Consider the following 15,507-nt stretch of genomic DNA (forward strand, 5'->3'; position numbering starts at 1 on the left):
TATATGGTCAGTAGGGTCGAATATAGTGGGGCTGGAGGATAAATGAGTGGAGCTGAGGGATATCTGGTTAATATGCGGGGCGGCGTTGTGCTTTGGCATGGAATTGGAGATGACATTCGGCTTTGGGGGTGTTCCAAGCGTGCCATCATCAATGAGATCTTGGATCGTGTGACGGAGGCGAAAGCAAGAGTCAGTGAGATGACCAGCCCCTTGATGGTAGGCACAGTACAGGTTAGGCTTGAAATTGGGTGATGGGTTTTTAGGTAGGGGAGTTGGATCAAAGGGTTTAAAATGCCCAGACTTGATTAATTTCTCCAAAATTGAAGATAGAGGCGCTTCAATGACGAAAAAGCTGTGGGCTTGATTGCGAGGCCGGTTATTCTGTGGTGTCTGCACCTGATTAACATCGGCAATGTCGTTGGTAGTATTGGAAGAAGAGGCATTAGTGCCGCTGGTCGCTGTGTTGGAGTAAGTCCCTGCCCCAAACAACGCATTGGTATTCCCAGAGTATGCCCGAGGCTTTGATTTTGGAGTGTTAGAAGATTCCCTTTTCCCAAACAGCGCATTGGTATTATTGGAAGAAGAGGCATTAGTGCCGCTGGTCCCTGTGTTGGAGTAAGTCCCTGCCCTAAACAGCGCATTGGTATTCCCAGAGTATGCCCGAGGCTTTGATTTTGGAGTGTTAGAAGATTCCCCTTTCGACAAGATTCCACTTTGCAGCGCATCCTTGATGGCCAGGCCAGATTTGAAGAAGGTTTCAAAGTTGGCAGATGCCTGAACAAGGACCAGATGCCTGGCATAATCGCACTAGAGATTGCGGGAGATGTTGTAGAGCTAATCTCTCTCGCTAGGGCACTCAGTCATTAGACCTCCACCTTTTGACGAAGTCCGCAAAGGACTCCTTAGCCTCCATTTTAGTGGACGTGAGCTCCCGAGTTGTCATTTTCAGCTAAGAATTGTAGTTGTACTGCGAAATAAACGTAGCTCCGATGTCCTCCCAAGTCCTTCGCTTGGCAATGTCGAGGGACAAAAACTAATGGAAAGCAGGCCCGGAGAGAGTTTGGGGGAACAGTTGAGACATGGCCTCTGGTTCAACAGCTAACAGCTTCATGGCACCATGGTAGCTATAAAGATGAGTCTTGGGGATCACCATTTCCATCGAACTTAGCAAGGTCTGGCATTTTGAACTTGTCTGGAAGTCTGGCATTATATATAGGCAGAAGCGGTCCCAGTTGATTCCCCTAGCACTGATCTTCTCGAATTTTGAAATAGATTCTTCTAGCCTAGCCATCTTGGCAACGAGAGCAGTTACATCAGGGTCTTGAACAGGCTTGATAACAGCAAGATTCGAAATTGGAGGAGGGACCTGTGCTCTTCTAGGGTTGAGCAGGGCTACAAGACGCCCTGGGTGGTCTGGATCTTCGACCATGACAGGTTGTTCATGAACATCCTCTTCGGCCTCGCCTTCCTCTTGGACAGCTGGAGGAAAGCGAGTGTTAAAGAGGTCATTCAAGTGGGTGATATTGGCATCCGTCTGAGCGGCCTTCTGCTGCATAACGGTGATGCTATTTTGAATGTTCATGAGCATGGTTTCCAGTGTAAGCAGTTGTGGCTGGTCTGCCATGATTGATGTTCCAGAGGTACTTGATGTAGAAGAAGGAGTGGGTGACTTCGGGTATTCCACTTCTTCGAAGATCGAGGGCGAGCCTGACTATAGAGCAGCTAACAGAGAACGTGGAGAGTTTTCCATTGTGACTGATTGAGATTGTAGTCTGACAAGCCTTTGAACCAGATTCTGGCGCAGACGTTCCCAAGTGGGTTTGCCTTTCTTCTTTGATACTTTCCTTGGCTGTGCATCGATTTAGAACTTTGCTTACAACAAAGTAAAAGAAGGCTCAATAGGGGTCCTGCAGCAACTTTAACCTAAAATAAAAGACTAAAGTACAAATGCAACCAACGTCGTCAGTGTTGCCCTAGACTCTAGAACTAGAAGACGAGTTTGTCTCAAGATGTTCAGACACTGCCATGATCCTCAGAATTCTTTTCGATAATGTATCTTTGTTTGCAACAAATGATTCTAAAGGATAGCAAAAAGAAACCTAAACCTTTGACTATTCCGCTGTTAGGAATTTCAACTTTGGAGTTGGAACAACTCGGACATGAGCATTATGATACAATAACCAGAATGGCGTGAGTGGGACAGCGCTGTTAGCCAAATGGTGTAAGTGACGAGGCACTTGTTACCTAACCGGTGAGAGCATCATAACACTTTCTTCATTGTTCCCCCTTTTCTATTTAAAACTCCTATCAGGTGTATAGGCAAGGGTGTAGAAAGCTTTTGATTTGCTAAAGTTCCACTATTCTTAAGGATTCGCAATTTTGAAAACATGCAACATCGAGATGCACGACTCCTCATCGGGCCATGACAGTGTCCTAATAAGTTTTGAAAACAGACTCGAAAGATTGAAAACCTAGGAGCCACCCTAAACATGCTTCTACACAAAACGATATGTATGTACAGTGCATGCGATAGGGAAAGCAGTAACACGTAGACAGTATATGGGGTTAGATGCAAATAGATCTTACCCTGCGGGTACCTGTCTTAGTTTGGAAAGTTCTAATGCTTTGTATATGCAAAGGCCGATTTTGGCTTGTAACATATTCCTCGAACTATAGCCAAGATATACCTCCCACTGCCCGTGTAACCGTAGAGCAACAATCGAACGGTAGAATAACTTATCATCGTTGAAGGTTGTCGGGCATTCGGGGTCCTCGGGCTCCGGTAAACCGTGCTGGATTGCCAAAACACTCCAACGAGGCTATCCCACATCGATACAAATGATAAATGTTAAAAATTGATTAAGAAGAGAAGAAGCTCAAAATCGAAAAATGCCTTTTCAAATTTGGCTCACTTTATTAAGTCCATCTTTAGAGAAAACTACACTAGTGATCAATCGGAAAAGTCTCAGATTAGATTGGCTGGACACGAGGTCCTATTTGTAATGCCCCGATTTTTGGACACATTAATTAAATCCTTTTCAATTGATTTAATAATTCATAAAATTGATATATAATAAATGAAATTTGATGAAACAGAGTTTAACAGCGGAAACCTCAAATACTAAATTCAAACCTACTTAATTGTCTTACAAATCAACAAAATGAAATAGAGTTTGACAAATGTGATAACACTTATGAAAATTTAAATAAAAATTTATCAAATTAACAGAGCTTCTAAGGGTATGGCCTCCAAGGCTCAACAAACTCCCCTTCCTTTGCTGGGAGGTCCTCACCCTAACACAGATTGTCTTGCAACAGATTCTGCTCTTCCGTCTCTTGATTATCTGGCATGAAATGCCAGCCCAACGGCACTTAATGAGTTTTGAAACTTAGTAGACAACCTCAACCTTCCTAACCCCTTACCTTACAATTAGCAGATTAACAATATAACAATTCACATGAGATACAGGATAACAGCACATTGTCTTTTTCTTTACTATCCATCAACTTACATGAAATCAAAGGATTCTCTCCACGAGATCCTTTCCTCACACATCCACCAACTTTGACCGTCCCATGGAATAACTCTCCCTTTATTTGTCCTGCACCAGGGTTCTAAGCAAATGCTACTAAATTATGTACTCAGTCAGGATTCGCCTACAACCATAATAAAGGAACAGCTCACCATGACAACTCAGCATTAGGGGTCGCACTATCTCATTGTCCGGATCTTTTACTGTCTCCCAACTCTACACATAGAGTACTTTATCATACCCTTAATCTACACACTAGGTACTATACCGTATTCCGGGATCCTTTACCATTTCCCAAAATACTGTACCCGAAGTCCTTTACCGTCCTTCACACACACACACTGGGTATTGTACTGTATTTAGAATCCTTTACCGTATTCCAAATCCTGTACCCGGAGTCCTTTACCGTCCTCCATACACACAATGGGTACTGTACCGCATTTAAGATCCTTTACTGTATCCTAAATCCTATACCCGGAGTCCATTACCGTCCTCCACACACTCTGAGTATTTTACCGTACTCGGGGTCTTTTACCATTTCCCAACTCAACTAAAGGTACTTTACCGTACCAGGGTCCTTTATCGGCACCCAACATCCTCAATCAACTTTACCATTTTTATCGGTCACTTATCCACGTCTATGTGTTCACTACTCGAAACCGCCTAGTGAATCTATGTCCGATTAGCAAGTACGACTTGATACAATCAACAATAGCTCAAACACGATACAATTCAATGAGACAATAATATAATAATTGATAGGAGCAAAAAATTAAACACATAAGAGATTTGGATTGGCCAATGCCTTTTGGGGTTACTTATAATTTTCATCCAACAATTCAGTTCATTTGAAATTTTATTAATTTGGATTGTTCAGTAGAAATTTTGTGCACCTCAAGATAATTTGATAACTTTATGATTCAAATTATATCTAAAGACTTTATGTGTGAGAAAATAGACTTTAGATTTATTTATAATATTACAATAAAACATATAATGATCATTGTACATTTTATTTTATACCTTAATTATATTCCGCCTGGTTTGTGCTTAGAGCCTTATCTTTATTCCCCAGTCGGTCCCAAGCCCGGATAAAGGAGGTGGGTTGTGCATTAGGTAGCTGACAACCAGCATGTAAAAAAACCCGTCAGATCTCTATGACATGAATCCAAATATGATAACAAAATATGCTAGGGCGTTTCCTTTAAGCGACGCGTTGTGCCTGCCTTCGAGTGCTTCGAAAAATGAGCAAGGGGCGCCACACCTGCGCCCAGGTGTGGTGAGAAGTGAGCAAGGGTTCTTGTGTGTACCTGGACGAGCACAGGTAAAGAAGCTAGCCCAGGATTATAGGATTTGTTTAGCAACTTAGAATATAGACATTAACGGGTAAGACTAGGGAGCTAGTTGACACCATGCTTAGGAGGAAGATTAGTATAGCTTGTCTTCAGGAAATTAAGTGGGTAGGGGAGAAAGCTAGGGAAATAGAGAACACAAGTTATAAGCTCTACTATATGGGTAAGAATGGACATAGAAATGGAGTAGGTATAGTAGTAGATAAATACCTGAAAGATTCGGTAGTTACAGTCACGAGGAAAGGAAATCGGATTATTTTAGTTAAGCTTGTGATCGAAGGGAGCATAGTTAATATTATTAGTGCTTACGCACCCCAAGTAGGTTTGGATGATCTTACTAAAGAGTAATTCTAGGAGCAGATGGATGATGTGGTTCAAGATATACCTTTTGGGGAGAAGCTATTTATAGGAGGCGATTTCAATGGCCATGTGGGAGTGCATAAGCAAAGGTATGAGAAGGTGCATGGTGGCTTTGATTTTGGTGACCTTAACGAAGGTGGTCGGAGGATTTTAGATTTTGCAGTAGCTTTTGACCTTATAGTGGGGAATACCCTCTATAGGAAGCGAGAAGAGCATTTAATTACCTTTAAGAGTGGAGCCAATAGAAGCCAAATTGACTACTTTCTTGCTAGAGGTGCAGACCACTTGACATGTAAGGATTGTAAGGTTATTCCCGGAGAGTGTCTAGTGGCACAACATAGACTTTTGGTGTTAGATATTGGTCTCAAGGGGAATATTAGAAGGAGAAAGGAAACTAGATGCCCACGGACTAAATGGTGGGGCCTAAGAGGGGAGAAACTAGAGGTATTCAAGGAAAGAATGTCTCAAGAAGTACAGTAGGGAATGGAAGGAGATAGTGATAATATGTGGAATACCATAGCTAACGGTATTAGAAGAATATCGAGAGAAGTTCTCGGGGAGTCGAAGGGAAAAGGTCCAACTTCTAAGGAGACATGGTGGTGGAATGACAAGGTTTAAGCCAAGGTAAAAGCCAAGAAGGAGTGTTTTAAAAAGTGGCAAAAGGACCGAAATGAGGAAAATTTTCAGGGTTATAAGCAAGCTAGTAAGGAAGCTGTTAGAGATGCTAAGTTGAAAGCCTATGAGAATTTCTACGCTAGACTCGATAGTAAAGATGGAGAAAAGATTATTTATAAACTTGCCAAGTTGCGAGAAAGGAGAGCTAAAGACATTTCTCAAGTTAAGTGTATAAAATATATTGATTCGGTGGTGTTGGTAAAAGACGAGGCGATTAGGGATAGATGGAAGTCGTACTTCGAGAAGTTGTTAAATGAGAAACATGAAGGAGGCTTTGGTGGAGAGGAAGAGTATGTACCTGGCGAGAACATAGATTATGAATTTTATCAGAGAATACAAAAGTTCGAAGTGGTCAAAGCTTTGAAAAGGATGAAACCGGGTAAGGCCTTAGGACTAGATGGTATCCCTATTGAAGTGTGGAAAAGTCTAGGTGACCTGGGGGTGACTTGGTTGACGAAGTTGTTTAATAAGATTATTATGACTAGGAAGATGCCTGACGAATGGAAAAGGAGCACCTTAGTACCTATGTATAAGAATAAAGGGGATATCCAAAGCTGCAACAACTATAGAGGTATTAAATTGATGAGTCATACGATGAAGTTATGGAAAAGAGTTATTGAGCATCGCTTGAGGATGGTGACTACGGTGTCAGAGAAACAGTTTGGGTTCATGCCTGGAATATCAACCATGGAAGCTATCTACTTATTGAGGAGAATGGTAGAAAAACATAGAGTAAAAAAAAGAATCTCCATATGGTTTTCATAGACTTAGAAAAGGCTTATGATAGGGTGCCTAGAGACATCATATGGTGGGTTCTGGAGAGAAAAAGGGAGTGACCAAAGGGTATATTGAGGTGATTAGAGACATGTATGAAGATGTCGTCACTACCATTCGATCACCAGTAGGGGAAACGAGTGAATTCCCAATCATTGTAGGATTGCATCAAGGGTCAGCCTTGAGCCCGTATCTTTTTACCTTAGTTATGGATGAATTGACTAGACAATTTCAAGAGGATATCCCATGGTGTATGACGTTTGCAGATGACATTGTCCACTTAGATGAAACCGTTAGAGGTGTTAATACGAAACTAGAAATTTGGAGGGAAGCATTAGAGTCAAAGGGTTTTCGAATAAGTAGGAGTAAAACTGAGTATATAGTGTGCAAGTTTAGTGGTACCAGCAGTGCGCACGAAGAAAGAGTGATGATCCAAGACCATGAGATACCTAAGAGTGATCATTTTAGATACTTAGGATCAATCATTAGTAGAGATGGAGAGATTGCCGATGATGTGACCCATAGGATCCAAGTGGGGTGGCTCAAGTGGATGAGCGTTACTGGCGTACTGTGTGACAAGAGGGTACCCATAAAATTGAAGGGAAAATTCTATGGAACTGCCATCAGACCAGCGATGCTTTATGAGACATAATGTTGGCCTATTAAGAAACAACAGGTGAACAAGATGAGTGTTGCAGAAATGAGAATGTTGAGGTGGATGTGTGGTAAGACTAGAAGAGACATGATTAGAAATGAAACGGTTCGTGAGATGGTAGGTGTTGCACCCATAGAAGAGAAGTTGAGGGAAAATAGGCTAAGATGGTTTGGGCATGTCTACCGTAGACCAGGAGATGAAGTAGTTAAGAAAGCAGATAGGATAGCTTTGGGTAGCAATGCTACGGGAAGGGGTAGACCTAAATTGACATTAGATGCTGTGGTGCGCAACAATATGAGTATAGTAGGTTTATGTGAACAAATGGCTCTCGACAGAGCTCAATGGAGGAAAATGATTCATGTAGCCGACCCCAAGTGATTGAGACTTAAGGCTCGGTTTGGTTTGGTTTGGTTAGGCTTCTGCGAGGTCTTGATGCACATTACGTGCTTCCATGAGTAAATTGTATTAATACAAAGGAAGTTTTAACCTAAACCAACAGTTCAGGGATTTCATCATTATAAACTGGCATTTGTTAAATTCTTATTATTAACTACAAGCTTCTTAGGTAACCTTTTTACTATAGGAAAACTAGCACCACTATTAATAGTTACCAAATTATCCTATTACTAGTTAGTGGACGGGGTGACACCATTTATGTGCCAATATATTATCAAAGTTTATAATGCATAATATACTTCACTAATTATATAGTAGAGTTCATAATTAGTTCACTATCACGTACAGTAGAGTTCCCATTAAACCAATCTCTAGTTAGCAATTATACTTCACGAATTAGTTTATAATATACTCGGTCGCAACATGCTTCGCTCCACGCTATTTATTCCGGTGAGAAAGAAAAGTTATACGCAACAATCGGACAAACTACATACGAATATGCTTAGCAGAAAGTAGGGTAGCGATTATTCTACCTTTAATCCGGATAAAAAGTTTGACTATGGAGTCCGGTGGATCTTCGTTTGGCGGCGAAAGTTTGGTATTCCAGCAGCAACTTTGGAGTGAAATAACCCAATCAAACCTTGTCCGTTTTTGGCGATCCTTGTGTCTAACGTGAAGATCTCGAAATGCTCTACAACTTTCATGAAGAAGTCTAAGCCCAAAAACCATTCGAACTAGGAAAAAAGTTGGGGTTTTCGTAAGTCCTGTGTGCTGTCTGGAAACAGAAATCCGAAAATTTCACTGAACTTTGGACGGCGATAACTCTATAAATCCTTGACCGTTTTGAGTGATTCTTGGGTTGAAATCGAAGCTCTCGACGCCCTCTATAACATTTGTGAGGAAACTCAGGCCTAAAAATGTCATCCACAGGGAAGAACAGGCTATGAACAGAGGTACGTGTTATAGATGAAAATAGAGTGTATGATATGAATGCATGGGATGATTTTCCCACCCTTCTCACATACCTGATTCTTCTTCTTTTTCCCTTGCTGACTGTGTGCTTTTTCACTCTTTCTCTCAGCCAAAAAAAAAAATAGGACGGGAAGATGGGTTTGTTATTCGTAGAGAAATAGAAGGGAGGTGGGAGGATAAGGGTGGAGGTGATGGAATGTAGAAGGGAATGAGAGAGGGAGAAACAGGATCCCAGATTTGGTGGGATTCAAAAAAAAATTGATATATGTAGTTGTGCATATAGGAAGTGGGAGGACCGAATGGATAGAGAAGTAGGGAACAAAATTCCTAAATTTTGGGAAAAAGATTGGTGTATATACCACATACAATTATATCTTGATCTCATTATATATATATATATAATATAAATATTCTTCTTATGTTGTGCAATAGTATATACGTACGTATAATTATTCCAATAACCTACTAATTACGACATAAAAATAAATTAACTAACTAACAGGATAACAATATATCTTTTTATTCGAAAAAAATTTAGGGCCAAATTTAGGGTTGTTACACTGTTAAATTATCATTCCAATCTTCGGCAGCGCAAAGCTCACCGTTTTGACATGCTTTTTAAAGGATTGCTCACAAGTGTATTAAACTCTACGTGTGGATTAATACTAATTATTCCCCAGCAGAGTCGCCACTGTGGGCAGCGTGCCCTTTTTAGGGAAAGGATTCTATTCCCTTCCTAAAAATGCCGGTTCGAGGGAGAGTTAAGCGGGACGAGCGCTCGTAAATACAGAGTCGCTACTCAGGTTTGAAGGTCCGACACCCAAGGAATCGTATTTCGAAGCACTTGTCATGCTATTTGATTTGAACAAGTGAACGAACTAGTCCGTCATAACCATATCTGAGTTCGAGAGCCATTACGAGAGGGGAAGGGTTTTAAGGCACCCCCCTCGCCCAATCCGAAGATCGGTCTCTACTTAGCATTTTGTGAAAAAGTTTGTGATTCTTTTTTTATTAATCAATTTTTAGCCAATTAGGGCAGGGAAGCAGCTAATCGGGGATTTAAAACTGTAACAGTTTGCAAGATGTGATCGAAAATAGCATGGATGGAATGAAAATGTTGGAAAATAAATGAGATAAAACTCAAAACTGTGATCAGATACCAAAACGGTGCTTTGTATGAAACTGACGTAAACGGTGGCCAACTTGCATGCATGGATCTTCATGCATGCAAGTCCACCATCGCGCGACAGACCCAGACAAGCGCGCGCGTGTCGCATCCTACCAACAGGTTGAATTTTATCCCCTTCTGGGCTCTGGAATGACCAGTGCTCATCCAGGGGGCAAACCAAGCAGTTTATACATACTGAAAGTAAATAATTATTACAAACAAAATGAATGGAATTAAAATACGACCCCTAAACAGTGGGGGTATTAAAACAACGGCCAAGCTGCCCATGCAAAGGTAGTCTCTGGAAACAGACTAACGCGCGCGCGATGAAGTGGGATTAACGCGCGTGGGTCCTGACTGGACTTTCAGGAATTGCTCTTGCATGCCTGGGCTCTGGGACATATTCAGGAGTAACCCAGGAGCATTCCAAAGCAAATAAATAAGCAATCTAAGCTAAGCTATGGATTTTAACATGCAAAACAGTGAAACAGTTTCAATCATGCAAAACAGTGATCTGTAATACAATAAAATAGGAAACCACTGACTTTCCCATCCCTACGTGAACTGTCGCGTGCAACCTGTGACAGGCGCATGTAAGTATGAGTCCATCGCGCGTAAGAAGGCCAGTACACGGTTCTTGTAACCCTGCTAACTTTGGGGCCAGAACTGGAATTGATTACCAGCCTTGGCCCTTCTAGCCCCACATCAGGGATCAAAACAGTAAGCAAAAGAAGGTGTTATACCTTTGCTTGAGTGTTTGAAAATGGCTTGAACAAGTAGGTAGTGGTGGCAAAATGAGTGTATGGAAATGGATTGGATGAAAGGATATCAAGAGTATTAGGGCTTATATGGCCTTTTTTGCTTGAATTTTGGTAACCCTTGGTCTTAGAAGAGCAATGGGGTATATATAGGAGGAAGAGGGGTGCAAGGTTGGTGACAAACTAGGCTAAGCAACCAGCCAACAAGGTTGGCTGCCCTTGCTTGGTGGAGAAATGAGCCAACAAGGTGATGGGAGAGTTGTTGTGAGAGTGGTGCACCCCAAGCCCTGCAGAACGTTGTACTGGCGACAAAAATGGGGTTATATAGCTCTGTAGATCCCTGATCATCACAAAATCCAGCTGAAAAAAGGTGAAAGGGACAGGAATAGACCAATGCGCGCGAGAGTGACACCATCGCGCGTGTGTCCAACCAACCCGCGCGCTGGTCAACAGTCAAGGCTTTGACTTTGACCAACACCTGGCAAGTGAAGCACCGCGTGTGAGAGCCAGTTCCACGCATGATGGTTAAACCTAGGGTCAGGGTTTTAACTTAGGGTTTAAGATGGATTCCACTCACTCTAAGCTCAAACCTTTTCATTCTCAAGACCATTTTTGATCTGATTCATCATCGGGGAAACAAGAAACCGAAAAATAAAGTAAATCAATTGGGAGATCTAGATTGGGGTGTCTATAGCATGCCTTTCGTCTTCCCTTTTGGTGAGGGAACACATTTCCTTGGGGATGATCCCATCGAAATCTATCCCTTCGTCGTCAGGGTCGACACAGTTTATTCAAAAGCCAGTGAAGTACTTAAAAGCAAGATAATTCATATCAAAAAGAAAGCCCCCCGGGGTTGCCAAGTATAGCAAAGGACTCGAATTGAAAATAGAAGCTATGACATGGAGGGCCAAGAGGCATAAACTCCAACTCAGAGCTAGACTTAGACGACTCAAAAGATTCTGTGCCAGACTTAGACAAAACGCCAATGCAAACTAGACGCGGTTTGAAAATGCAACTTTTATAATTACCCTTGGCTTCCTCACAGAGAGGTAGGATCTAGAGGATGTCCGGCCCAAGCAATAGCACTTCGCCTTCTTCAGCTTCTTCGAACAAACCTACTTGATGCTCCCATGAACAATGGACCTCAGCCCATCAGTACGCTCCTTTGTAAGCTCCTCATTACTGTCAATCCAAGTGTCGGCAGTGAAGACTTCAATTGCCCAACCTACAGCCATCATGTTGATCTCTGGTTCGAACAGGATGGATATGATTGGTTTGGGTTGGCTTTCTGGGACAATATAGTGGCTAGGGTTGAATATGGTGGAGCTAAGGTTGATTTGAGCGGAGGTGATAAATATCTGACCAACCAGAGGGTCAGAGTGGTGTTGAGGCAAGGAGTTGGAAATGCCTTTGGGCTTTGATGGAACTTGAACCGCGTCATTGTCAATGAGATCTTGAATCTCAGGTCAAAGATGATAGCACGCATCAGTGGATGGCCAAGCATTTGGTGGAAGGCACAAAAGAGGTTAGGCTTATAACTAGAAGGTAGGACTTTTGGCGGGGAAGTTGGGGTCAAAGGTTTGAGATGCCCAGACTTGAGAAGCTTTTCCATCACTGCAGATAGAGGTGCCTCGGAGACAGAGAAATTCCGAGGTTGGGTTTGGGCACGGTAGCTTTAGGCGTTTTGAACCTGATTGATGTTGGCGGCATGGTTGGGGGAAGCGGCATCGTTGTCCCCATTTGTAGTCGTGTTGGCATAATTGCTACCGCCAAACAATGTGCCATTGTTTCCAGAGTAAGCCCTCGGTTTATCTTTTTGTGAGGAGGACTCTCCTCAAGGCAGAATTCCATTCTGTAGTGCATCCTCAATGGCCAAACCAGACTCAAAGAAAGTCTCAAAGTTTGCAGATGCTTGAACCAACACAAGGTTCTTGGCATAGTCGGGCTAAAGATTGCACGAGATGATGTGGAGTTGATCACTCTCACTCGGGCGCTCAGTCATTAGAGCGGCTTTGGCTCTCCACCTCTTAACGAAATCTGCAAAGGTCTCATTTGCTTCCATTTTTGTAGATTCCAACTCTCGAGTGGTCATCTTGAGTTGAGAGTTGTAATTGTACTGTGCAATAAATTAAGGCAGCTCCAATGTCCTCCCAAGTTTTTCTTTTGGAGATGTCAAGAGACAGAAACCAATGGAAGGCAGGCCTAGACAGAGTTTGAGAAAAAAGCTGAGACATGACCTCACTTTCCACCCCTAGCAGCTTCATGGTAGCCAAAGAGATGAGTCCTGGGGTCTCTACTTTCGTCGAACTTAACCAAATCAGGCATCTTGAATCTATCAAGAAGCCTAGCATTAGGATACAAACAGAGGTGATCCAGGTCAATTCTCCCTGCACTGATCTTCTCAGATTTTGTGACGGCCTCTTCTAGCTTAGCCATCTTGACCATAAGAGCAGTTATGTTAGGGTTTTGAATAGGCCTAACAACAGCGGGGTTTGGATTTAGAGCAAGCACCTGAGCCTCTCTAAGGGTGGGCTGAACGATGAGCCGGCTTGCATGATTTGGATCCTCGACAAAGACAGTGGTGGCATGAACATCCTCATCATCCTCGTCCTCCTCTTCGATCGTTGGTGGAAGACGAGTGTTGATGAGATCATTCAGGCGAGTGATGTTAGCATCTGTCTGAGTGGCCCTCTGTTGCATGGTAGTGATACTATTCTGGAGGTTTGTGAGCATGGTTTCGAGGTTGAGTGGTTGATCTGCCATCGCAGGTTTCACAAATGAGTGTGATGAAGAAGTTGAAAATGAAGACAAAGAAGCTGGTGAAGTTGCTTATTGTAAAACTAATGGAGAAGCCAACTGTAGAGCAGCTAACAGTGAACCCGGAGAAGTTTCTGTTGTGACTGACTGGGATTCGAGCCTGACAAGTCTCTGAATTGGATTCTGGTGCAGACATTCCTAAGCGGGTTTGCCCATTTGTTTCGGTGCTTTCCTTGGCGGTGCAATGGTTCAGAACTAGACAATAAAGTAATTGAAAGCTCAGTGACGTTCCTGCAACAGTTATTTGCAATAAGAATGCAGCGCACACGTCACCGTCGGTGTGAGAGCCCTCACGTTAAAAATATTAGTACAATAATAATTCGTCACTAACTTTAATTAGTGGTCACGGGCGGAGTTTCAAACACATTTTACAAGTCAATTGGTCAGGCATTTCAAATCTTAGTGTTCTGGATTTTTCTTTGAAAATTTGAGAATAGGGTTATTCTTAGAATAATTTATTTAGGGTACTGTGCGAATTTCATATTTTTTTGAGTACGGAACCTGTACAGTTTTTCAAGCCGCACGCGAATTGCACTCCGAAACTAGCCATGCATGCATGGCTAGCCATTGGGGTCAAGCCAACACTTGGCATGCTTTTAAATTGATCATGTGTCAAGTAAGTGGGCATGTGGCACCCTAGGAAAAATCTACTTAATAGATTTTCATTACACTCATAATAGTGTATTGTATCTATATAGTGGAATGAAAAGGAAACAAAAAAAGAAGAGAAAAAGAAGAGGAGAGGTCGGCAAGAGAGAGAGAGAGAGAGAGAGAGAGAGAGAGAGAGAGAAGGGAGAAGAGAAGCCATTTTAGCTCCTTCAAAGTCTGGACCAGCCCTTAGACACTAAGGTTCTCCATCAAATCTTGCCGGTAAATTCTTAAACTTTTCTGACAGCTTTCTGAACCATCAAAAATTCATATTTTTAGAAACCTTCTGCTATGATTCAATTTTTGAAGTCTTCATAACTTGTAAACTTGTAAAGTACATTTAAAGACGAAGATTTTGATGCCAAGAACATGCAAAACCGATCAACACAGAATTAGTTATGAATTTTTGAATACGGACTGTCACCTGTGTGTCCGAATTTGATTGTGTCTGTCTTCTTTTAAATTTATGGGAAATTTTACTACTTGCATGGCTATGTTTTTTTTTCTGGGACTATAACTTTAAGTTAGAAACATTTTGGCATTGGAATCAAATCATTTGGATAAATATAAAATATTTGGTGAATTTTTAAAGTAGAGCTGTCTGACAGGGACATAAACTGTAATCGATCTGTTTTCTTTTGTTTGCTGTGGAAAATCTTTTCACTTTTGAATCTGATATTTTTACTGAGAATAATAATTTACGTTTCAAAACTTTTAGAGTTGGTTTCAATATTTTTGGACATATAATGAATTAGTTATGAATTTTCTACTAAAACATGTTTGGCTACCCTGTTTTCTGTAGAACAGCTTGTCCTTTTGAAATCTGGAGAATTTTCGGTTGATAACTAATCTTTCAATTTTTTTACAATAGATACATATGAATGTTATGCAAGTTTGGGCGCTGGTTTGAGTATTTTTGGACCTTATGTGAATAAGTTATGATTTTTCAAAGAAAGGGTGACAGATTTTAGTAAATGAACAAAGTATTCTTTTTATTTCTTAAAATATCTTGCATGCGTAGGTTTTTGAGAGTTTTGACAAAACTAAGTTTTTACCCAGAAATTTCATGTGATCTTAAGGTAGAATTGTGTTTACCATTTTACCATTTGAGGCTGTTGAACCTCTAATCCATTGTGTTGCGTTTCTACGCCAAAAATTGACTTTGTATAAAATCTTATTGATTTTTTTGTAAAAAAATGCAGGATTATAATTTTTGAATAATTAGGATACTTAAATTTTACACTTTGTAGTTAGGAGGTTTAAAATGACTATTTTGCCCTTGGGATTCGATGTGTGCTAAAATGACCTTTTTAGCCCTAACCGTTTTTAAACTGAGTACTATACTTGAGTTTTGAGTAATTTATGATTTTAGACCAGATTTGATAAGATGAAAAATCTG

At 41.4% G+C, this 15,507-nt stretch overlaps 1 protein-coding gene across 1 annotated transcript; it reads left to right on the top strand.

The window, feature by feature from the left end:
• Positions 1 to 4,695: 4,695 nt before the first annotated feature.
• LOC131332741 (uncharacterized) lies at positions 4,696 to 5,233 on the top strand. The gene is made up of 2 exons (XM_058367038.1): positions 4,696 to 4,857; positions 4,982 to 5,233. The coding sequence occupies exons 1-2, from the start codon at positions 4,696 to 4,698 to the stop codon at positions 5,231 to 5,233; spliced, it is 414 nt and encodes a 137-aa protein (XP_058223021.1).
• Positions 5,234 to 15,507: the final 10,274 nt, after the last annotated feature.

This window comes from Rhododendron vialii, chromosome 7a (assembly GCF_030253575.1).
Source record: "Rhododendron vialii isolate Sample 1 chromosome 7a, ASM3025357v1".
NCBI lineage: Eukaryota > Viridiplantae > Streptophyta > Magnoliopsida > Ericales > Ericaceae > Rhododendron > Rhododendron vialii.